The 23,288-nt window shown below is 44.4% G+C and overlaps 1 protein-coding gene across 1 annotated transcript in view; it reads right to left on the reverse strand.

Moving 5' to 3' along the window:
• The window catches only part of pth1r (parathyroid hormone 1 receptor), a 93,498-nt gene that overhangs the window by 10,180 nt on the left and 60,030 nt on the right, over window positions 1–23,288 (reverse strand). The window contains exons 4-11 of the mRNA XM_078215900.1: window positions 22,096–22,220; window positions 17,160–17,254; window positions 14,293–14,482; window positions 10,134–10,287; window positions 8,239–8,299; window positions 6,256–6,322; window positions 6,029–6,123; window positions 4,559–4,700 (exon numbers count right to left, since the gene is read on the reverse strand). Coding sequence (XP_078072026.1) covers window positions 4,559–4,700; window positions 6,029–6,123; window positions 6,256–6,322; window positions 8,239–8,299; window positions 10,134–10,287; window positions 14,293–14,482; window positions 17,160–17,254; window positions 22,096–22,220 — 929 coding nt within the window. The remainder of the gene's footprint in view (window positions 1–4,558; window positions 4,701–6,028; window positions 6,124–6,255; window positions 6,323–8,238; window positions 8,300–10,133; window positions 10,288–14,292; window positions 14,483–17,159; window positions 17,255–22,095; window positions 22,221–23,288) is intronic.

A 23,288-nucleotide genomic window follows, 5' to 3' on the forward strand; every position in this document is an offset into this window, starting at 1 on the left:
TTGGAAGATATTTTGAGAGACAGGATCTACAGGCATTTAGAGATCCAAGGACTGATTAGGGACAGTCAGCATGGCTTTGTGAGTGGAAAATCATTTCTCACAAATTTAATTGAGTTTTTTGAAGGGGTAACCAAGAAGATAGATGAGGGCAGTGCAGTTGATGTTGTCTACATGGACTTTAGCAAGGCCTTTGACAAGGTACCGCATGGTAGGTTGTTGCATAAAGTTAAATCTCACGGGATCCAGGGTAAGGTATCTAAATGGATACAAAATTGGCTTCTTGACAGAAGCCAGAGGGTGGTTGTAGAGAGTTGTTTTTCAAACTGGAGGCCTGTGACCAGCGGTGTGCCTCAGGGATCAGTGCTGGGTCCACTGTTATTTGCCATTTATATTAATGATTTGGATGAGAACATAGGGGGCATGGTTAGTAAGTTTGCAGATGACACCAAGATTGGTGGCATAGTGGACAGTGAAGAAAGTTATCTCCTATTGCAACGGCATCTTGATCAATTGGGCCAGTGGGCTGACGAATGGCAGATGGAGTTTAATTTAGACAAATGCGAGGTGATGCATTTTGGTAGATTGAACCAGGGCAGGACTTACTCAGTTAATGGTAGGGCATTGGGGAGAGTTACAGAACAAAGAGATCTAGGGGTACATGTTCATAGCTCCTTGTAAGTGGAGTCACAGATGGACAAAGTGGTGAAGAAGGCATTCGGCATGCTTGGTTTCATCGGTCAGAACATTGAATACAGAAATTGGGACGTCTTGTTGAAGTTGTACAAGACATTGGTAAGGCCACACTTGGAATACTGTGTGCAATTCTGATTACCCTATTGCAATGGAGAGGGATAGGGCCATGCGGCAGGGCAAGGTTTACAATTGGGGGAGAGGTAATTATGATGCGATTAGGCAAGAATTAGGGGGCATAAGTTGGGAACAGAAACTGTCAGGGAAAGGCACTAATTAAAAGTGGAACTTTTTCAAGGAACAAATACTGGGTGTCCTTGATAGGTATGTCCCTGTCAGGCAGGGAGGAAATGGCCAAGTGAGGGAACCATGGTTCACGAAAGAGGTGGAATGTCTTGTGAAAAGGAAGAGTGAAGCTTATGTAGGGATGAGGAAACAGGGTTCAGATGGCTCGATTGAGGGTTACAAGTTAGCAAGGAACGAGCTGAAAAAGGGGCTTAGGAGAGCTAGGAGGGGACATGAGAAGTCCTTGGCGGGTCGGATCAAGGAAAACCCCAAGGCTTTTTACTCTTATGTGAGGAATAAAAGAATGACCCGTGAGAATGTGGGGGTAGGGCCTGGGTGGGATTGTGGTCGGTGCAGACTCGATTGGGCCAAATGGCCTCCTTCTGCACTGTAGGGTTTCTATTATTCCTATGATGATTTCTATGAATGACCAGGGTGAGGTTAGGGCCGGTCAAGGACAGTAGTGGGAACTTGTGTATGGAGTCAGTAGAGATAGGCGAGGTGATGAATGAATACTTTTCTTCAGTGTTCACCAAGGAGAGGGGCCATGTTTTTGAGGAAGAGAAGGTGTTACAGGCTAATAGGCTGGAGGAAATAGATGTTCGGAGGGAGGATGTCCTGGCAGTTTTGAATAAACTGAAGGTCGATAAGTCCCCTGGGCCTGATGAAATATATCCTAGGATTCTTAGGGAGGCAAGGGATGAGATTGCAGAGCCTTTGGCTTTGATCTTTGGGTCCTCGCTGTCCACGGGGATGGTGCCAGAGGATTGGAGAATGGCGAATGCTGTTCCTCTGTTTAAGAAAGGGAATAGAAATGACCCTGGTAATTATAGACCAGTTAGTCTTACTTCGGTGGTTGGTAAATTGATGGAAAAGGTCCTTAGGGATGGGATTTACGACCATTTAGAAAGATGCGGATTAATCCGGGATAGTCAGCACGGATTCGTGAAGGGCAAGTCGTGCCTCACAAATTTGATTGAATTTTTTGAGGAGGTAACTAAGTGTGTTGATGAAGGTAGGGCAGTTGATGTCATATACATGGATTTTAGTAAGGCGTTTGATAAGGTCCCCCATGGTCGGCTTATGATGAAAGTGAGGAGGTGTGGGATAGAGGGAAAGTTGGCCGATTGGTTAGGTAACTGGCTGTCTGATCGAAGACAGAGAGGGTGGTGGTGAATGGAAAATTTTTGGATTGGAGGCAGGTTGCTAGCGGAGTGCCACAGGGATCAGTGCTTGGTCCTCTGCTCTTTGTGATTTTTATTAATGACTTAGAGGAGGGGGCTGAAGGGTGGATCAGTAAATTTGCTGATGACACCAAGATTGGTGGAGTAGTGGATGAGGTGGAGGGCTGTTGTAGACTGCAAAGAGACATAGATAGGATGCAAAGCTGGGCTGAAAAATGGCAGATGGAGTTTAACCCTGATAAATGTGAGGTGATTCATTTTGGTAGGACTAATTTAAATGTGGATTACAGGGTCAAAGGTAGGCTTCTGAAGACTGTGGAGGAACAGAGAGATCTTGGGGTCCATATCCACAGATCTCTAAAGGTTGCCACCCAAGTGGATAGAGCTGTGAAGAAGGCCTATAGTGTGTTAGCTTTTATTAACAGGGGGTTGGAGTTTAAGAGCCGTGGGGTTATGCTGCAACTGTACAGGACCTTGGTGAGACCACATTTGGAATATTGTGTGCAGTTCTGGTCACCTCACTATAAGAAGGATGTGGAAGCGCTGGAAAGAGTGCAGAGGAGATTTACCAGGATGGTGCCTGGTTTGGAGGGTAGGTCTTATGAGGAAAGGTTGAGGGAGCTAGGGCTGTTCTCTCTGGAGCGGAGGAGGCTGAGGGGAGACTTAATAGAGGTTTATAAAATGATGAAGGGGATAGATAGAGTGAACGTTCAAAGACTATTTCCTCGGGTGGATGGAGCTATTACAAGGGGGCATAACTATAGGGTTCATGGTGGGAGATATAGGAAGGATATCAGAGGTAGGTTCTTTATGCAGAGAGTGGTTGGGGTGTGGAATGGACTGCCTGCAGTGATAGTGGAGTCAGACACTTTAGGAACATTTAAGCGGTTATTGGATAGGCACACGGAGCACACCAGGATGATAGAGAGTGGGATAGCTTGATCTTGGTTTCAGATAAAGCTCGGCACAACATCGTGGGCCGAAGGGCCGGTTCTGTGCTGTACTGTTCTATGTTCTATAGAAAGGATATTATTAAACTAGAAAGAGTGCAGAAAAGATTTACCAGGATGCTACTGGGACTTGATGGATTGAGTTATAAGGATCCCCTCCATTCAGCCTCTGAATAGACTGGGACTTTTTTCTCTGGAGCGTAGGAGGCTGAGGGGTGACCTTATAGAGGTCTATAAAATAATGAGGGGCATAGACAAGGTAGATCGTCAATATCTTTTCCCAACGGTAGGGGAGTCTAAAACTAGAGGGTATAGGTTTAAGGTGAGAGGGGAGAGCTACAAAAGTGTCCAGAGGGGCAATGTTTTCACTCAGAGGGTGGTGAGTGTCTGGAACAAGCTGCCAGAGGCAGTAGTAGAGGCGGGTACAATTTTACCTTTTACAAAGCATTTAGACAGTTACATGGGTACGATGGGTATAGAGGGATATGGGCCAAATGCAGGCAATTGGGATTAGTTTAGGGGTTTAAAAAAAAAAGGGGCGGCATGGACAAGTTGGGCTGAAGGGCCTGTTTCCATGCTGTAAACCTGTATGACTCTATGACACAGCGCCAGGGAACCGGATTTGATTCCTGGCTTGGGTCACTGTCTGTGCGGAGTCTGCACGTTCTCCCCGTGTCTGTGTGGGTTTCCTCTGAGTGCTCCAGTTTCCTCCCACTGTCTGAAAGACGTGCTGGTTAGGTGGATTGGCTATGCTAAATTCTCGCTCAGCGTACCCGAACTGGTGCCGGAGTGTGGCGACTAGGGGATTTTCACAGTAACTTCATTGCAGTATTAATGCAAGCCTACTTGTGACACTAATAAATAAACTTAAGTTTCATTTATTAGTCACACATAGGTTTACATTAGCACTGCAATTAACCTACTGTGAAAATCCCCTAGTTGCCACACTCCGTCACATGTTCAGATACACTCAGGGAAAATTTAGCCAGCCCAATCCACCTAATCAGCATGTCTTTTGGACTGTGGGAGGAAACCAGAGCACCTGGAGGAAATCCACATAGACACGGGGAGAATTTGCAAACTCCACAGACACAAACAGTGACCCAAGCCGGGAATCGAACCCGGGTCCCTGGTGCTGTGAGGCAGCAGTGCTGACCGCTGTGCCATCGTGCCACCCATCTATCACTATCCCAACAGTGGTGGGCTGAATGAGCTGGGTCAGTTCAGAGGGCAGCTAAGAAACAACCACATTGGTGTGGGACTAGAGTCACATCTAAGCCATGCTGGGCAAGGACGGCTGGTTTCCTTCACTAATGGACCTTAGATTTTTACAACAATCTATCAGCTGAATGGCTAGGTTTACTGATTCCTGGTAATTATCTGCCCAACCAAACCTCCTTGTGTTGCCAATAAGATATATGTTCTTTGGCAGAAGGAAAAAAGAATTACCTGCGAGGAATTAAAGAGCATTTCATAATGCATCTGGATCTGCCAGAGTGTCCCGGACACGTCGGTGTAAGGAATAGCCATGAAGACTATATAGTGAACTCCAAACAGAGGAGTCAGGACGAGAGTCGACTTCAGTAGCTTTCTGACAACCAAACAAAATAAGCACATAGTTAGACAGGAGATCAATCTTTCACCTTAATACATCTTAACAAGAGATAGCAAAAAGAGAGAAATAGAAAGAGAGAGGAAACTGTTAGAATAAGAAATAAGGGAGAAGAGGCAAGAAGGAGAAGAGCAATGATGAATAAGTTACAAAAAGAAAAAGAGAGGAATTGAGAGAATTGTACTAAATGTTATAATTTCAAAAGCAAGGCAAGAACAGGAACCTGAGCTGTATGCACACAAATCTGAGCAGATGGAAGGGCAAATTGAGAAAGTTGTTATAAGCATATGTGGGGCCCTTGGCTTTATAAACAGGATGCAAAAGCAGGCATTCGGGTTGACATTTATAAAGCAATCATTAGATCCTAGTTGAATAATTGGGGGTAATTTTAAAACCCCCATAATGGCAGAGGGTCTAGTTGATTAATATCTGGCCACAATAATCCCTGCTCCATTCCCACCTCCCTATAAATAACAAAGAGTTCCTCTCTGGGCATCATACTTAGTACTCTGCAGAAGGGATTTATTGGGATGGTACCAAAGATGGGGGACATCAGCAATGTGAAGAGATCAGAGAAGTGGAATTGTTCTCTTTGGAGGAAAGAAATGAGGTGATTTGACAAATATATTTAAATCTGTGAAAGATTTTGAGGGAGTAAAACTGTTTTCAGTGGCGGATGAGTTAGTCAATCAAAGGACAGATTAAGGCAACTAATTCTAAATCTGCACCTCTGAACAAGGGAACCTTCCGGAAGCCGGCAAGCAAATCTGACAGGTTTTATTTTTCAGGGTATCCGGCATGGCAAGTCCCCTACCTATCACTGGCGGAATATCTGAAGCAGCGGGATGGGGGACAGGAGGGCCATTCACAGGCCTTCCTACAACTGATTTAATCAGGGCAGAGGCAGGAGCTTCTGCAGGCCCAGCTGCCACCTCATTAATTATTCCCCACCACCAAACTCCCACAGAGTCAGGCATCAAATTCCACCCTCAGTCTTAAAAGTTAAAGTTTAAAGTTTATTTATTAGTCACAAGTAGATATACATTAACACTGCAATGAAGTTACTATGAAAACCCCCTAGTCGCCACACTCTGGCGCCTGTTTGGGTACACAGAGGGAGAATTTAGCATGGCCAGTGCATCTAACACTGAAACGCCAGGTTCGGTAGGAAGCAGAAATAAGAGCAATGATCTAACAAAGCGCCTTCATCTCAATTTCAGAACAACACTCCCCCATCGGTCTCCACACTGGACACCTTCTTGATCTCTCCTGCTTCACCTGAACTGATCACGTGCCCCACAGCTTACCGGTACTGCTGACGAGTATCACACCTTCCGGCGTTGGTCTCTCTCAGCTTTGTGGCCAACACTCTGATGATGTTGATGAAAAGCATGAAGTTAACCTGGAAGAAGGAAAGGAGAGCGATCCTGTTAGATGAATTGGGAAGGCTATTGGAGGTGATGATAGCTGGCGCAATGGAATCCACCCCAGAACGGGGGGGAAAGAGAGATTTTTGTCTTTTTTGCTATCTCACCAATATTGCTGCCAGAATGGGGAGTTGATAAATCAGCTTTAAATTCCCAGCACTTAGATCCCAGCACCTGTAGAGAGAGAGAGAGCATTGGGAGAAGTCTAGAGCTATATATGTAACAATTAATTCCTGCACATATTCCCATTATGCACTAAATAGATAGAGAGGAAGGAAAGGACTTTAATTTAGAGTCATAGAGGTTTACAGAACGGAAACAGGCCCTTTGGCCCAACTTGTCCATGCCACCTTTTTTTAAAAACCCCAAAGATATTCCCAATTGCCTGCACTTGGCCCATATCCCTCCATAGCCATCTTACCCATGTAACTGTCTAAATGCTTTATAGACATTTATACATCCCCTTTCAAAATCTCAGGGTGTCTGCATTGAATGGATTCATTATGACCTGTAATATTCTATGAAGCTATGATTCTTCTTAAAATAGGGCTGTGGCATCTCTAATGTCCATCTAAACAAAGGATTTGGATGTCCAGAGCTACACAGGATGGCACAGTGTGACAGTGGTTAGCACTGTTGCCTCACAGCACCAGGGACCCGGGTTCAATTCTGGCCTCAGCTCACTGTCTGTGTGGAGTTTGCACATTCTCCCCATGTCTGCATGGGTTTCCTCCGGGTGCTCCAGTTTCCTCCCACAGTCCAAAGCTGTGCGGGTTAGGTTGATTGGCCATGGTAAATTGCCCCTTAGTGTTAGGGCAATTAGCAGGGTAAATATATGGGGCTATGTGGATAGGGATCTGGGTGGGATTGCTGTCTGTGCAGGCTCAATGGGCCAAATGGTCTCCTTCTGCAGTGTAGGGACTCTATCAATAAAATCTATTTCATATGTACAAGTTGTAAATCAAAATGATAATACAAATGGAATCCTCACTTTTATCTCAAGGGGGCTGAAATGCAAAATTGGGGGAGTCATGCTTCTGTCATACACTGTCTCATCTAGAACACTCTGGAATAATCTGGAATATTCATTTCTGTGCACTGCACTTTAGCAAGGCGATACTGGCCTTTGAGGGCATGCAACACCAATTCACCAGAATGATAGCCAGGCGTAAAGGGTTAAATTGAAAGGATAGGTGGCAAAAACTTGGTTTGTATTCTCTTGAATTTGAAAGCTTGAGTAGTGTTCTAATTAAGGTGCATAAAATGATTTTAAAAAATCAATAAGTTAGATGCAAAGAAAGCACATTGTTTGCTCTGGGGAATCCAGAATAAGTAAACACAACCTTAAGATCAAAGTCGGACCGTTTTGGAGTGAAATCAGGAAACAGTTTTTCACACAAAGGCTGGTGGAGATCTGGAACATTCTCTATCAAAAGGCTGAGGGTGCCAGGTTTTCAAGACTGAGACCATAGATTTTTGTTAGGTAAGGCAGATGTCGAGGTACAGATCAGCCATGATCTAATAGAGTGATGGAACAGAGTCCGACAGGTTGAATATAGGATCCCTATACTGCAGAAGGAGACCACTCAGCCCATCGAGCCAACACCTACAACAATCCTACCCAGGCCCTATCCCTGTAACCCCACATATTTACCCTGCTGGACCCCTGACACTAAGGGGCAATTTTAGCATGGCCAATCAACCTAACCTGCACATCTTTGGACTGTGGGAGGAAACCGGAGGACCCGGAGGGAACCCACGCGCACATGGAGAGAACGTGCAAACTCCACACAGACAGTGACCCAAGGCCTGAACTGAACCTGGGCCCCTAATGCTGTGAGGCAACGATGTTAACTACTGTGCCACAATGCCACCCCAGCCTACTTCTGTTCCTATAAGGGTACCCCGTAGGGGATCAGGAAATCAAGTAAGTGGGCAGTCTATATGGAATAATTAGATATGGAATGGGGGTGGAGTGGGTTGAATCTTTTGCTTTAGATTTTCGTATTTGCTTCTGCTCTCTCTTATTAAGAGGCTCACAGATTTCCCAGGCTCGATTTTGACCCAAGATGTTAACTTTTTGTACATACTGTGTATCTGCCAGCGTTGCCCTCACGCTTGCCCATGCTGCCACGAACACAGCCGGAACACCTATGAAAAAAAGAGAACATTTACAATAGAAAGTTTAATTTCTCTGAGTGGAACATTTTGTTCTTTCAGTGTTGGCCGCGACTAACTGGTGCAACTCAGAAGTTGTTGTTTCAAGTCCCACACAATATATGTTAGTTTAGTGCCGTATTGAAGAAATACTGCACTGTCGGAGATGCCGTCTTTCAGGTGTGATGTTCTATAAAACTTTCATGCTTTAGGATATTCCAAACCATTTCAGAGCCAATTAGGTACTTTCAACTATACTGTTGGAATGTAGAATCAATATGTCCATAGAAAAGTCCCAGCATGTTTTAATGATGACGAAGTATATTGGCCTGGACACAGAGAACTCACTCGTAATTCTTCAGATTGTGCCATGTGTTATTTTACATCTACCTGAGAGAGAGAGAGTTTCCTTTGTAATGTCGTAACTATGTGATAGGTTGTGGGTTTTGAACAAAAAGAAGATGACGTGGTTTGCACACGTTGATTCAAACAACAGGCTCATTGAAAGAGATGTTCTCTGCACAGAATAGAAATTTAAACTAAGACAGAAGCCTGTGAAACACCCCAATGAACTCATGATCAAGTCATGTAACCTGCTGTTAAAGTAATCATGCAGCCACTTAAATATATAATAACTTTCATTTAACGTCTCATCCCAAAGTCAACACCTCAGAGTGGAGTGCTCGCACAATAGTGCTCTGGAGTATCAGTCTGTATTGTCTGGAGTATCAGTCTCTATTGTGTCCTCAAGTGTCTGGAGTACTATGAGCTCCAGGCTCACAGACAAGCCAGAGCTGAAACATTGTTTTCAGGTGCCTTAAAAACAAGATTTCGCTCAGCTGTGATGACGTTAAATATTCCGTCAATATCCAAGGCCACAATTTCCAAGACTCTGATTTAAATATTGCTGGCAGGTGTCATGTCAGGATAGCTACACCATGGAGGCCTGCAGGAAAAGAAGAAGCAACATACCACAATGGCAAACAGCTTGGGGTGGGGCAGGAGGGGAGCATGACCAGCTCAAAATTATGTTGAACCTTATCCATCAGTTTCCTTAATGAGGACTTGATGATCCTGATGGTACCTCCAAACTTTTGGGGCGATCTGAGAGCCTTGGAGAGAGTATAAAGTAGAATTACCTGTGTGGGGTTGCCATCCTGCATGGCCAGGAGTCTCCTGGAATTGGCATCAATCCCCCAGAGTCTACTGAAAACATTCTGGGAGATTTTGAAATATAATTTTAAACAAATAAATTAATATGCCATAAACTTGTACTGATGTGGATCTTGCACACATACATAGCCAAAAAGGCTTGAGGCTAAGCTCTCATATGTAGTTGTAGAGAGAGCGTACATTGATCATGGAATGGCGGCGGCCATGTGGTTTGGTGCTGGTTTACTCAGTAGGAGGCTCAGCAACTGCCCATGGCCTATGAATTGGGGAGGTGTGAGCTGGTGAGTGAAATCAGTACTTCTGCAGGCAACAGAATGTTTGAGGTGTTGGATGGGATGCCTATCAAGTGGGCTGTTTTGTCCCAGATGGTATCAAGCTGCTCGAGTGTTGTTAGAGCTGCGCTCATAAAGGTAAAGACAGAGATGCAAAACCAGCTCGACATAGAGAAAAGCAGAGGGAATGGGACAGAGAGAGAGAGAGAGACCAACAAAAAGAAACACAGAAATAGAAGGGCAAAGAGCGAGAGAGAAGACGCACATGCCATTTGGGATAGATGAGAAAGAGATGGATAGACGGAAATCAGGAGCCAAAGAGAGAGACTGGGAGAGAGCAGATTGAGGATAAAAAGAGCTTGTTAAAAAAAACTTTATCTTACCCCAGCCTATTAAGGTGAAGCCCCAGAGATACTTTTTATCAGAGAAAAAGGTCATGAAGATGAGGCTATGGAGATAGAGGCCTTCCACCAGAATCCAGTAGTAATTAGTAGCCAAGAAGTAAAGGAAAATGGTGACAGCCACCTTGCAGCCAATCTGAAAAACAGTGAGAACAATATCAGAACATCAATAACCCACAGTTACTGACAGATCAAAAACCTTGACAGGTAATTACACTGATCTGATAGGGGTAAAGCATGGTGACAAATATGACATGAACAATGTCAGGTCCTCTTTAGTTCACACAGCCTTTCCCCATGTAAATATTTCAAGATACTCTGACAGGTGAGGACCAGTACTTAAAGGAATCCCAATCTTTTCATCTTTGAAGTTCACCCACATCCTATTGGGTTAGCCTACATAATGTAGCTCTCTATGATCTTAATGTCCTTTTCCATAACAGGATGTCCAATAATGTACTCAACTGTGACACAAGCACTGCCTTTCGTAAATAGACACCCAGGGCACAAAATCCAGATCTGCAGCACTGCTGACGATGACGTTATGGAAGTCAGAAGTCAGCTGAGCAAAAGTGCACCACCTCTCGCAGCTAACAGCATGGCCCTTGCGGTCCCCCGTGCTGGGAACAGCAATTACACAAGCACCACTGCATGTATCAGAAGTCTACCAATTGGTGCTGTCGTGATGTCAAACCAGATAATCTGACGATGGTCCAAGTTTGTAACCTATTTAATCCAACCTATTTAAGAACATAAGAAATGGGAGCAGGAGTAGACCACATGGCCCATCAAGCCAGTTCTGCCATTCAATACCATCACAGCAACTTGTCAATCACCAAAGATCATGGATTCAGCTTCAAGAGGAACTCAGCACAGAAGTTATTTACAGGCCTAGGCACCCAACTTTTAAAAGAAACCTCTGCTATTAGTTCCCCTTAAATACTGTGGAGCATTTTTGAAGGTGTTGCAGTGAGTTCCTGCATTTGGCAAGATGTGTTGCTGCAAGGTGTCTCAGATGGGGAAATATGTGGGATTAATTCCTCCGTTCCTTTCTCAGCTAACTACGGCAAGATGCGTTTTAGAGAAGAAGTGTCTTCACTCCTTGATTTTAACGCCTTTAAAGAACAGACATGGAACAGGCTTTCTTGCAAGTTTAAATCAAGAGAAAGGATAAATGTTTATTTTTCACAACACACAAAATGTAATTGCAACAAAGAGTCATGACTCACATACGCACCAGCTATACATACACAAGAAAAGATGATTTCTAAAGATGGAACATACACTTAAATATTTAAACAATAAAAGAAACATGGCCCATCAAGGTCACTTCTTTAAACAGTCCTTAAGATGGTGATTGAAACATTGCAAGCCTGAAGGTTTCTCTCTTAGTTCCCTGAAGACAATAGTGATTGGAAGTGCTTTTTCAATCAAAATTGTGGTTGAGCTATTGTAATCAAGAAATGTAATAAGACCATAAGAACTAGGAGCAGAAGTAGGCCATCTGGCCCCTTGAGCCTGCTCCGCCATTCAATAAGATCATGGCTGATCTTTTCATAGACTCAACTCCACTTACCCGCCTGCTCACCATAACCCTTAATTCCTTTACTGTTCAAAAATTTATCTATCCTTGCCTTAAAAACATTCAACGAGGTAGCCTCAACTGCTTCACTGGGCAGGGAATTCCACAGATTCACAACCCTTTGTGTGAAGAAGTTCCTCCTCAACTCAGTCCTAAATCTGCTTCCCCTTATTTTGAGGCTATGCCCCCTAGTTCTAGTTTCATCCACCAGTGGAAACAACTTCCCTGCTTCTATCTTATCTATTCCCTTCATAATCTTATATGTTTCTATAAGATCTCCCCTCATTCTTCTGAATGCCAATGAGTATAGCTCCAGTCTACTCAGTCTCTCTTCATAAGCCAACCCTCTCAACTCCGGAATCAACCTAGTGAATCTCCTCTGCACCCCCTCCAGTGCCAAGATATCCTTTCTCAAGTAAGGAGACCAAAACTGTACACAGTACTCCAGGTATGGCCTCACCAGCACCTTATACAGCTGCAACATAACCTTGCTGTTTTTAAACTCCATCCCTCCAGCAAGGAAGGACCAAATTCCATTTGCCTTCTTGATTATCTGCTGCACCTGCAAACCAACTCCTTGAGATTCTTGCACAAGGACACCCAGGTCCCTCTGCACAGCAGCATGCTGCAATTTTTTACCATTTAAATAAAAGTCCATTTTGCTGTTATTCTTACCAAAATGGATGACCTCACATTTACCAATACTGTACTCCATCTGCCAGAGCCTCGCCCACTCACTTAGACTATCTATATCCCTTTGCAGACTTCCAGCGTCCTCTGCACACTTTGCTCTGCCATCCATCTTAGTGTCATCTGTGAATTTTGACACACTACACTTGGTCTCCAACTCCAAATCATCTATGTAAATCGTAAACAATTGCGGTCCCAACACTGATCCCTGAGGCACACCACTAGTCACTGATCGCCAACCAGAAAAACACCCATTTACCCCCACTCTTTGCTTTCTGTTAGTTAACCAATCCTCTATCCATGCCAATACATTACCCCTAACACTGTACACCTTTATTTTATGTCGCAGTCTTTGGTGCGGCACCTTGTCAAATGCCTTCTGGAAATCCAGATACACCACATCCACAGGTTCCCCATTGTCCACTGCGCATGTAATGTTCTCAAAGAATTCCACCAAATTAGTCAAACATGACCTTCCCTTCATGAACCCATGCTGCGTCTTCCCAATGGGACAATTTATATCCAGGTGTCTCGTTATTTCTTCCTTGATGATAGATTCAGACATTTTCCCTACTACAGAAGTTAAGCTAACCGGCCTATAGTTACCTGCCTTTTGTCTACCTCCTTTTTGAACAGTGGCGTCACATTTGCTGCTCTTTGCAAGATTTGCTGTAATCTTGCAGGTGAGACAAATTAGCCCAACTTTTTTTACCCGAGATGTCTTTTCAAGGCAGTGTCCAATCTTGTGCTGTGCGAGAGATAGTGCCCCTCTAGTCTTTGTATCCCAGACTGATTCACTGGGCTGCCTTTGTGGATTGATAAGATCTTGGTCATCATCAGTCAGTTTAAATCATGTGACAACAGTATCACTGTACTACATTGTCCACACAATAGATGGGAGTTGAGTCTCAGGCTAACGTCATTGCAATGTACATGGGGGTAAACTGGAGCATCAGAATGTTAGATATGAATCCTGAATGTCAGGGATTATTGCTGGATGACTGGGCAGAGTGGATGGTTGGAGGAGTGGGGAATAGGAGATGTCATGTGACATTAACTAACCCTGACTACCATGTTGTGAGAGGCCAAACTTCTTGAGACACTGCTTCCAACTCCTCCAGATTCCCTGACCCCTTGCTCTATTCCCTTTGCAGAATGATCCTTGATGGCCTCCTGGCCCTCTCTGCAAAAACATGGCCTCTTTCAGCCTTTAAACCCACCACTCTGGCCTATGCACTTCATCAATAGGATCCCTCTATCTTCACTCGCATTCCACCTATGCAGTTCCTACTGGCAGTCAGTGCCAGTACTGGCAGTCAACTGCAGCTCCTTCCCACTGAATCCCATTAAGAAGGACAGCCAATAGCAGGGCCCTGTTTAGACCAATATCATAATCAAATGTATGGAGGGGCAGCACCAAAATCTTGTGTTGTACATCTCCATAACAATGAAAATGGGCAGGTTGAAAATCACGGTAACCACACCAAATATGCCGTGGACAAAATTTTAGCCCACACTGTCTAACCTTATGTGTAATTAATGAACCTTGGGTACAGTTCTAGAGAATAGTGATAACTGTGATACTGGAGGGTAATGATAGTTGTAGAACCAGAGGGTGATGATGGCTCTGGATAATGATGTGGGAATGGAGGGCAATAATGGCTGTGGAAATGGAGGGTAAGAATGGCTGTGGAAATGGAGGGAAAGAATGGCTGCAGAACTGTTGTCCCTCAATTCTGCCGTCTCATAGGACGGAGAAGTGTGGAATGAGACTTCATGAGAAATAACAAAATTGCAAAAAATGAAGATTAGCAGCATATGAGTGTTTAGAATTTAAGAAATGCTTTATCAAAAGAAAGTGTCACTTACATACTGAGACTTGTCTTGAGATGGAGGAGTATCAGTTATGGATTTCAAATCCTCCAAGTCAACACCTTCCAGATCTAAGAAGGCCGTCTCGGAGTAGAGCACTGCATCCTTCACAAAAATACTGATGGCTCGTAGCATGAAAGACACAAAGAGATGGATGTGGATGTAGTTCCGGGTACAGTGTAGGCGTCTGTGACGGGATGGCAACATATGAATGAGAGTTAGTGTGGATAAACCCACTCTAAGGAAGTCAGATGCCTATAGTAACCCAGGGCTAAAACCCTATCATTACTCATTCCGCCACACCCTGCAGAGGCCAAACAACATTGTCCAGTCTCAATAAATAAGGTCTCTCATGTGCAGCAACACAAACCTGTAGCTGAAAGCAAATGACTGCGGATGCTGGAATCTGAAACAAAATGCTGGAAAATTTCAGCAGGTCTGACAGCACCTGTGGAGAGAGAACAGAGCTAATGCTTCAAGTCTGCTCCGTTCTCTCTCCACAGATGCTGTCAGACCTGCTAAGATTTTCCAGCATTTTTCTTTTGCTTGAAGCTGTAGCTAGATTGTTTCTAATTTCCCTTGGGTGTAAATAGCTTACACTGATGTAAAAAATCTCATATCTGGCCTGTCACCCATCAACTGCCAGAAGTTAAAGTCCCAGTCCAGAGACTTGAGCACAAAATCTCGATGGAAGGACAATCTAGTGAAGAACTGATTCTGTCTTTTAAATGAGACATTAAACCCTCCAGTCCTCTCAAATGAACATAAAAGATCAATGTTTTGAAGAAGAACGGGCAATTTGGCCAGTGTTTATTCTTTATTTAACATCACAGATTATCTCATCTCATTATCATTGTTCTTTGTGAGAATTTCAATTGCACAAATTGGCTGCTGAGTTTTCTACAATACAATAGTCTCATTAACCAACTGCAAATTGTTTTGTGAAGTCTGGAGGTCATAAAAAGCATATTTTTTATTTTTTTACTCATTTATGGGATGTAGGCACCGCTGGCTGGGCCAGCATTTGTTGCCTATCCTTAATTGCCCTGTGAGGCCATTTAAGAGCCAACCACATGGCTGTGGTTCTGGTATCGCATGTAGACCAGACCAGGTAAGGGGTAGCAGATTTCCTTCCCTAAAGGACATTCGTGAACCTGATGGGTTTTTACAATAATTGACATTGGTTTCATGGTCATCAGACTTTTTAATCAAATTTAAATTTCAACATCCGCCATGGCGAGATTCGAATCCAGGTCCTCAGAGCATTAACACAGGTTTACTAGTCCAGTGTCCCCACTTCCCAAGTATTTATTGGATTGTCCTCTTGTCTTAAAATTAGGAAGTCATAAGTTCATTATCCTATTCCAGGACATGAGCACCTAATATTGACTGGTAATTTATGAAGTACTGAAGGAGTGCAGGACTATTGGTCATGCCATCTCCACTAAAGCTATCCCATCATGTGACTGTACTAAATTCCATAGCACTGTTCAAAGAGGAGAAAGGAATTATGAAGGCTAATACTACTTTCTCAGACAACACCATGAAACAAATCAAATCCAGATAAGTAGGCATCCATCTCATTCACTGTTTCTGGGGGTTTCATTGTCATGTACAATATGACTGCCAAGTTTGCCTCTGGAACTAACCAGCAGCCATTTAAAAGTAACTCAATGGCTGTAAAGTGCTATGGAATGTGACCATAGAAACATAGAAGATAGGAGCAGGAGGAGGCCATTTGGCCCTTTGAGCCTGTTCTGCCATTCATTACGATCATGGCTGATCGTCCAACTCAGTAGCCTAATCCTGCTTTTTCCCCATAACCTTGGATCCCATTCACCCCAAGTGCTATATCCAGCCGCCTCTTGAATACATTCAATGTTTTGGCATCGACTACTTCCTGTGGTAATGAATTCCACAGACTCACCACTCTTTGGGTGAAGAAAAGAATCTTCACATCCGTCCTAAATGGTCTACCCTGAATCCTCAGACTGTGACCCCCTGCTTCTGGACTCCCCCACCATCGGTAACTTCCTCCCTGCATCTACTCTGTCTGGTCCTGTTAGAATTTTATAAGTCTTTATGAGATGCCCCCTCATTCATCTGAAGTCCAGCAAAAACAATCCTAACCTAGTCAATCTCATCTCATACATCAGTCCCACCATCCGCGGAATCAGCCTGGTCAACCTAAGGTGACTAACCACAAGGTGATGCTCCTTTATCCAAATGCAAGTTCTTCGTTTCAAAATAGGAATAATGTCCTCACTTCCATCCCATTATGAACAAATTAATACGATGTGCAGAAAAATGTCAGCTGTTCTACCGACCATTCCCATGCTCATGATGATGGCCTATCAGAGCTCAGAAGTAGAGTCGTAAGGTCTCGAAATGTTAGCTCTCTTCTTTCACCACAGATGCTGCCACACCTGATGGGTTTTTTCCAGCATTTTCTCTTTTTATTATGGTTTTATACTTCCTCAAATCCCTACTCTAACTCCTCATACTATCCACCACACCCACTCACCCACCCACCCCAAAAAAACCGCATCCCAATAGCCTTGTAAGCTCTGGGGAGAGGCAAAAAAAGGAAAGTTTTAAAGGGGAAAATCTCTGAAATTCCTCTTTGAGCTCTCAGGTAATGAAGAGCTGGCCAGGAGACCAAGACTTAAGGTATTAGGTATCATTTCTCCCTCTTCAATGTCATCACTTTATTTGAGCACCTTCTTATAATTTGAAAACCTTTTCATAAAAAAAACTACAGATGGAGATCATAATGATAAGCCATTCTTCCCCACAGCTAATTAAACCTTGATTGAAATCCAAATTCTTCTATTAATTAAGATGAATCAGATGATGCTTTTTACCTGAAGTAACCCAGTATAATAACAGCCACGGTCAACGATCCCAATGAAATGGAGTATCCCACCGTGTAGATGAGGTACAGACGATCAAAAATGTCCTGCAAGAAAGTAATGAGATGTCATAGGTTGTGGCTAACAGCAGGTACAGAATTGCCATTAACACCATACCATGCCACAGTAACTGAATGAGTGACAGCTCATACTACGTGTGGAATGTGTGCGCATAGGAAGTATTTCAAACCCTAGAATTTGCACTGACTATCATAGACACAGCATAAGAAATGGGGCAGTTGGTATTTTTACAACATACAATAAATATTCAATTTCAATGTTGGTAGTGGTAAGGGGAGGTGATGGTCTAGTGGTATTATCACTAGATTATTAAACCAGAGACTCAGCTAATGTTCCCGAGACTCAGGTTCGAATCCCACCACATCAGGTGGGTGGAATTTGAATTCAATAAAACATATCTGGAAATAAGAATCTACTGATGACCATGAAACCATTGTCGGTGGTCGGAAAAACCCATCCAGTTCACTAACGTCTTTTAGGGAAGGAAATCTGCCGCCCTAACCTGGTCTGGCCTACATGTTACTCCAGAGCCACAGCAATGTGGTTGGACTCAACTGCCCTCTGAAATGGCCTAGCAAGCCCCTCTGTCCAAGGGCAATTAGGGATGGGTAACAAATACTGGCTCAGCCAACGTTGCCCACATCCCTTGAATGAATAAAAAGATATCTCTTTCTCTGTATCACAATGTCTCCTTGATTTAACCAGATCTCACCATATAAAGAGATCAGTGCCACAATATGGCTATTTTAATTTATTCTTTCATAGGACTTGGGGCATCACAAAAATGCCATTGGTTTTTTTTGCCCATCTCTAATTGCCCTTGACTTGAGTGGCATGCTGGGCTCTTTTAGAGGAAATTACCTACATTACTGTGGATCCGGAGTCACAGGTAGGCTAAACCAGGTCAGGACATCAGTGAATCAGATGAGGTTTTGTGACAATTGATAGTTTCATGGTCACTGTTGCTGATACTAGCTGCATGTTCCAGATTTATCAATTGAATTTTAAATTCCAGCTGTTGCCATGATGGGATTTGAACCCATCTAAGCAGAGCCTGGACATCTAGATTATTAATCCAGTGACGTTAGCACTACATTGTCTATCGCTAAATTAAACAACTGTTAGGTCATCTGAGAATGGAATGTATGATGGGGAAGGAGTACTGAAGGACAGTTATCAAAGATATAACACTGCTCTGCAGCCACTTAGAAAGCTGTGGGGGTGATCTTACCAGAATTTGGCCAAGTGTCAGGCTCAGTGAGAAAACTGGTGTGTAACTCTCCAGTTGCACAGACCAGCTTCCTCTCCAGATTCTGAGCCTCTTTAAATAAAAGAAAATGTGTGGTTTACAGCGTCATTCTGGTGGGGCGGGATCTCGGAGAGCCGGCAACAGGCTCCAAAGAGATGCCCCCGATCTGAAATTAAAATACTCCCCCACCGCCACAGGAATCGGGGGCTCTTCCCTTCTCTTCCCCTGCTCCCCCCCCCGAAAATCAACAACCGATAGTTCCCAATAAAGAAAACCGCTGGAAAATCTCAGCAGGTCTGGCAGCATCTGTAAGGAGAGAAAAGAGCTGACATTTCAAGTCCAGATGACCTTTTGTCAAAGCTCCAGTGTTTAACTCACTGCCATTTCTCTTCCAAGAATGCCTACCCTGAAGAAGTACTGCTCTTCTCTCCGACAGGGCTTTGACAAGGGGTCATCTGGACTCGAAACGTCAGCTCTTTTCTCTCCTTACAGATGCTGCCAGACCTGCTGAGATTTTCCAGCATTTTCACTTTTGGTTTCAGATTCCAGCATCTGCAGTAATTTGCTTTTACGGATAGTTCCCCCTGGCCACATACAATCATCAACTGTAGTATCACCCCTATCCCCACACTCCTCCCCTTGATCAGTGCTCATGCTCCCCCCTTCCCACCACACATAAATGAAGCCACTCCCATGATGCTTCCATAAGCGTCTGGCCCTGGCACTGCTCCCTGGCACAGCTTGGCACTGGCCATGTCCTTCTCCCCGGGGCATCCTTACCTTTGCGCCCCCGGACAGACCCTCACAACAGATTTAAAAACCTGTTGAGAACCTCGCCAATGCAAAGTCACGTCTGCGAGCTATGAGAATACCATGAGGGTGGATCATGTGGTGAGGGGGACTGCATAAGTATATGTAAATTTAGTAAAATGTATTAAAATCTGGTTCACGGCCATTATGTCACTGACGAGAGAGGGGGAAAATTGGAAATCACGATCTCACTGGCGAGATTGGCAATTTCCGGTTTTCTCCGATTTTTGCTGCCCATCACAAACCCCTACCTGGAGCGTCAAGATCTCACCCATGATTTTGCGCTGAGTATTACAGGTATGAATAAGACACAATCAAACAGTTTGAATTATAATATACTCAATAATGTAACACACGAAATCAATGTGCGCTGTGCAGCGATATATAATCCTTTTCAGTTCAGCGTTAGTATATGTCTGATATCTATTTCTTTCTCTGTATCCCCTAGGTTCACAATCACTGTGTGTACAGAACCTTGAATAAACACAGCATTTACAATCCAAATCTCACAATAATTCTAGGATTTTAAATTGATTCCTTTATTTATAATCCATGTTTTTTTTTCAGTGTTATTGTGCATCTGAATGGACTCCATTTCCTACATGACAACAATGACAACACTTTAACCTGGTGTTGTGAGACTTCCTACTGTGCCCACCACAGTCCAACGCAGGCATCTCCACACCATGGTATGGAATCAGTGAGCATTTTGAAATAATTGGGTTAATCAAGGACAACCAGCACATTAATGCATCAAATTGCAGGTTGCAAATTTTACAGATTTTCTTTTCAAGAAGTGGACAATGCAGAGCATTTGAAGTAGGGTATATGATTTTCACAAAGCTTTCATAATCCTTCACAAAAGGCTTGCTAGAAAAATCGGTTTATAATAGCCGAGAAAATGTCACATGGTTAGAAAATGAGTTGATGTGCAGAAAACCTTGAATAGGGGAAAGTGAAGAGGACTGTTAAAGACCTCAGGATGAGAGACAGGTTAGTGAAAATAGGTGAAAAATGGCAGGTGGAACCTATTGTAGTGCAAGGTCGTGCATTTTGGGAGATGTTTCTGTGACTATTTCCATCAGAGTGGAGAAGGATGAGGAGATTTGAATGAGTCCAGCCAAGAGTCAGTACAGGAACAACAGGCCAAATGGCCTCCTGTGTTGCAAGCATTTATGGTTCTGCATCATTTGCATGCGTGTGCCTAAATTAAAATTACCCACTACTCGGAGAACTGAATTGGAGGAAAGGTGGCTGTAGAATCAGGGGGCAATGCTCCCATCATGCTGCGCTGCTTTTGTATCCGAGAGACTCGAGCGGAGGCCATTTCACGGACTCCCCGCTGGGTACCACGGCCTCCACATGTCTCCAGCAGCCGGACTTCCAGCGTCGTCAGCTCCGCGCCGATTTCTGCCACGGAGCTGCATAATTTATGCAGATCCGCATCTCCGTCTCTTTAGTGAAGGAGGGGCCATCGAGGCCTGCCAGAGGGTCGGGCACCAGGGGGTTTGTCCCCTGGGCATTGCCACCTTGGCGGTGCCAGCCTGGGCCCCCGGCACTGCCCAAGGGGAGTGCCATGGGGTGGGACCTCTGGGGGTTGGGGGTCCCACTGCCACTCAGCTGAGTGACAGAGGAAGGGAGGCCAGCAGTTGGGGCTGCAGGGGGGAGGGGTGTGGGTCGAAGGGTGATTGGGAGATTGGGGCTGTGGGGGAGGAAACATCGAAGCAAGCTGGGGTCAGCGGGAGTCGAGGCTGGCCCAGGCATCATTTGGGCGGGGGGGTGAGGTAGAAGGGAGCGGCAGCGATCGGGCCATGGAGGAGTCACATGGCCAGTGATGCAGGAGTCATGGGGCTGGCCAGCGATCGGGAGGCCAACAGTGCGGGGCTACTGCGCATGTGCCAATCCCGGTGCTGATAGATCGGCGCACATGCAGTGGCTCGCTCAGCGCTATGCTGCCGGCCTCGCCAGCAGGAATAGGTCCCACCCCCAGCTTTTTAGACTGATTTACGCCAGTGCACTCTGCGGTGCACGGAGTGTGGGAGATTCATTTTGAAAATTCCACTAAAAAAAAAGCATGATTTAATCCAATTTGTACACAAATTTGACACAATCTTTAAAATGCCAGGTGTGTTGGATGAACAGATGTGGACAAGCTTTTTAAATGGTCAAGATAAGAGGCTTGATGCAATTTTCATCCCCAACTATCAACTCTCTCATCTCCCCACGCTGGCAACTAGCTGGTTCTGATAAAAACGCACTGCATTAGTCTCAACAGCCCTTCGTGTCAGCTCACTTGTAGCTGCTTTTCGCCCTGTGCGTAAAAGTTCACCCAGTTGGGGATGAGATGACTGACTGACGGGTAGGCGTTTGGGAAGTTGGAGCCTGATATGCTTCATTGAATTAGAGGCATGAAGAACTGTTGGAGACGCTGTGGCTTTCTATAGATGATTCTATAGATATAGCTCTTGGGGCTCAAGGGATCTGGGAGGAATGCGGGATCAGGATATGGAATTTGATAATCAGCCATGATCAAAATGAATGGCGGAGCAGCCTCGAAGGGCCGAATTGCCCATTCCTGTTTCTATGTGTAGATGGTAAAAGTCCTATTATATCATTCAAAAAAATGCAGAAGGTTCCCCAAGTTCACCAAAAAAAATGATCCAGATGTTCACCTCACTGTTGTCAGTAGATGTTGCTGGTTACAGTCACCACAAACATTCCAAGAACCAAATAGTCGCCACAAATGATCCGAGAAGCTATAGAAATGGGATTACCTTATAGTACAAATGTTTTATGGGGTTACATCACCTTTTCTGTACCCTGGTTCATGTGCGCAAGGTACCTGGCACATTCTGTGTAGTTTGCCCACGTTCGGTTGTTGCTTGGCACAAGCTCCCAGCTCCCGCTCACATTACACTGGCGATATGCGTGGCCTGGCAAACAAAACACAAAGCAAGTTAGTAGCTTTACCTTTCATCCAGCCTACCATCTGCTTTCTCACTAATGTAACCAGAGACAATTGGCACAATTTATTTTGAAGGCCAATCATATTCTTACAAATGATTTAAAAGTGACAGATGAAGCACCCTCTGAGTGAACAATTGATGTTTATCCTTCTGGAGCTGGAGGCCAACACAGAAAATCTTTCATACAACAAAAGATGGATACTGAGGAGAAGGGGAAGCAAGTGACACACTAATTTAAAGGAAGGTTTGGAGGCAGGCTTTTGGAAGATGTTTGAATCCTGCTGGATTAAGGTTTCTCAGGGTCAGATGGCCCATTGCTTTACCAATTTCCAATCCCAGCATGCATCAACGGCCTGGCAGGTGCATCAACGGCCTGTCAGGAAATTCACAGTGGGCAACGAATTCCCAACAGCACCAAATGGTAAATTTCCTGCATGGAAATTAAGCTCAGGCTTTACAGCCAGAACAGGTGAGTGATAGTTACCTTTATACCTGGTGCTCATCTAAAGTTAAAATAACCCCAAGTGTTGTTTTCCAGTCGAGGAAAATGTAACTATCAGAATCATGGAACCCCTACAGTGCAGAAAGAGGCCATTCTGCCCATCGAGTCTGCACTGACAACAATCCCACCCAGGCCCTATCCCCTTAACCTCACATATTTACCACGCCAATCCCTCTAACCTATGCATCCTGGGACACTAAAGGGCAATTTAACATGGCCAGTGCACCTAACCTGCACATCTTTGGACTGTGGGAGAAAACCAGAGACCCGGATGAAATCCACACAGACACGGGGAGAATGTGCAAACTCCACACAGACGGTGAGCCAAGCCGGAATTGAACCCGGGTTCCTGAGTCACCACGTCAGATTCCCAGTGTCAGGAAAACTGTTCCCAATTAAGTTGGAAGCAGGATGGGACTGACACATCCCACCCATCGACAGCAGAATGTAAACTGGTTTCGTTAATAAGCTACACGAGTGTAATTATCCCTGCGCCTACTGAAATTTAGTGGTGATTCAGAGATTTAATAGCA

The sequence above is a fragment of the Mustelus asterias genome, chromosome 7 (assembly GCF_964213995.1).
Source record: "Mustelus asterias chromosome 7, sMusAst1.hap1.1, whole genome shotgun sequence".
Taxonomy (NCBI): domain Eukaryota; kingdom Metazoa; phylum Chordata; class Chondrichthyes; order Carcharhiniformes; family Triakidae; genus Mustelus; species Mustelus asterias.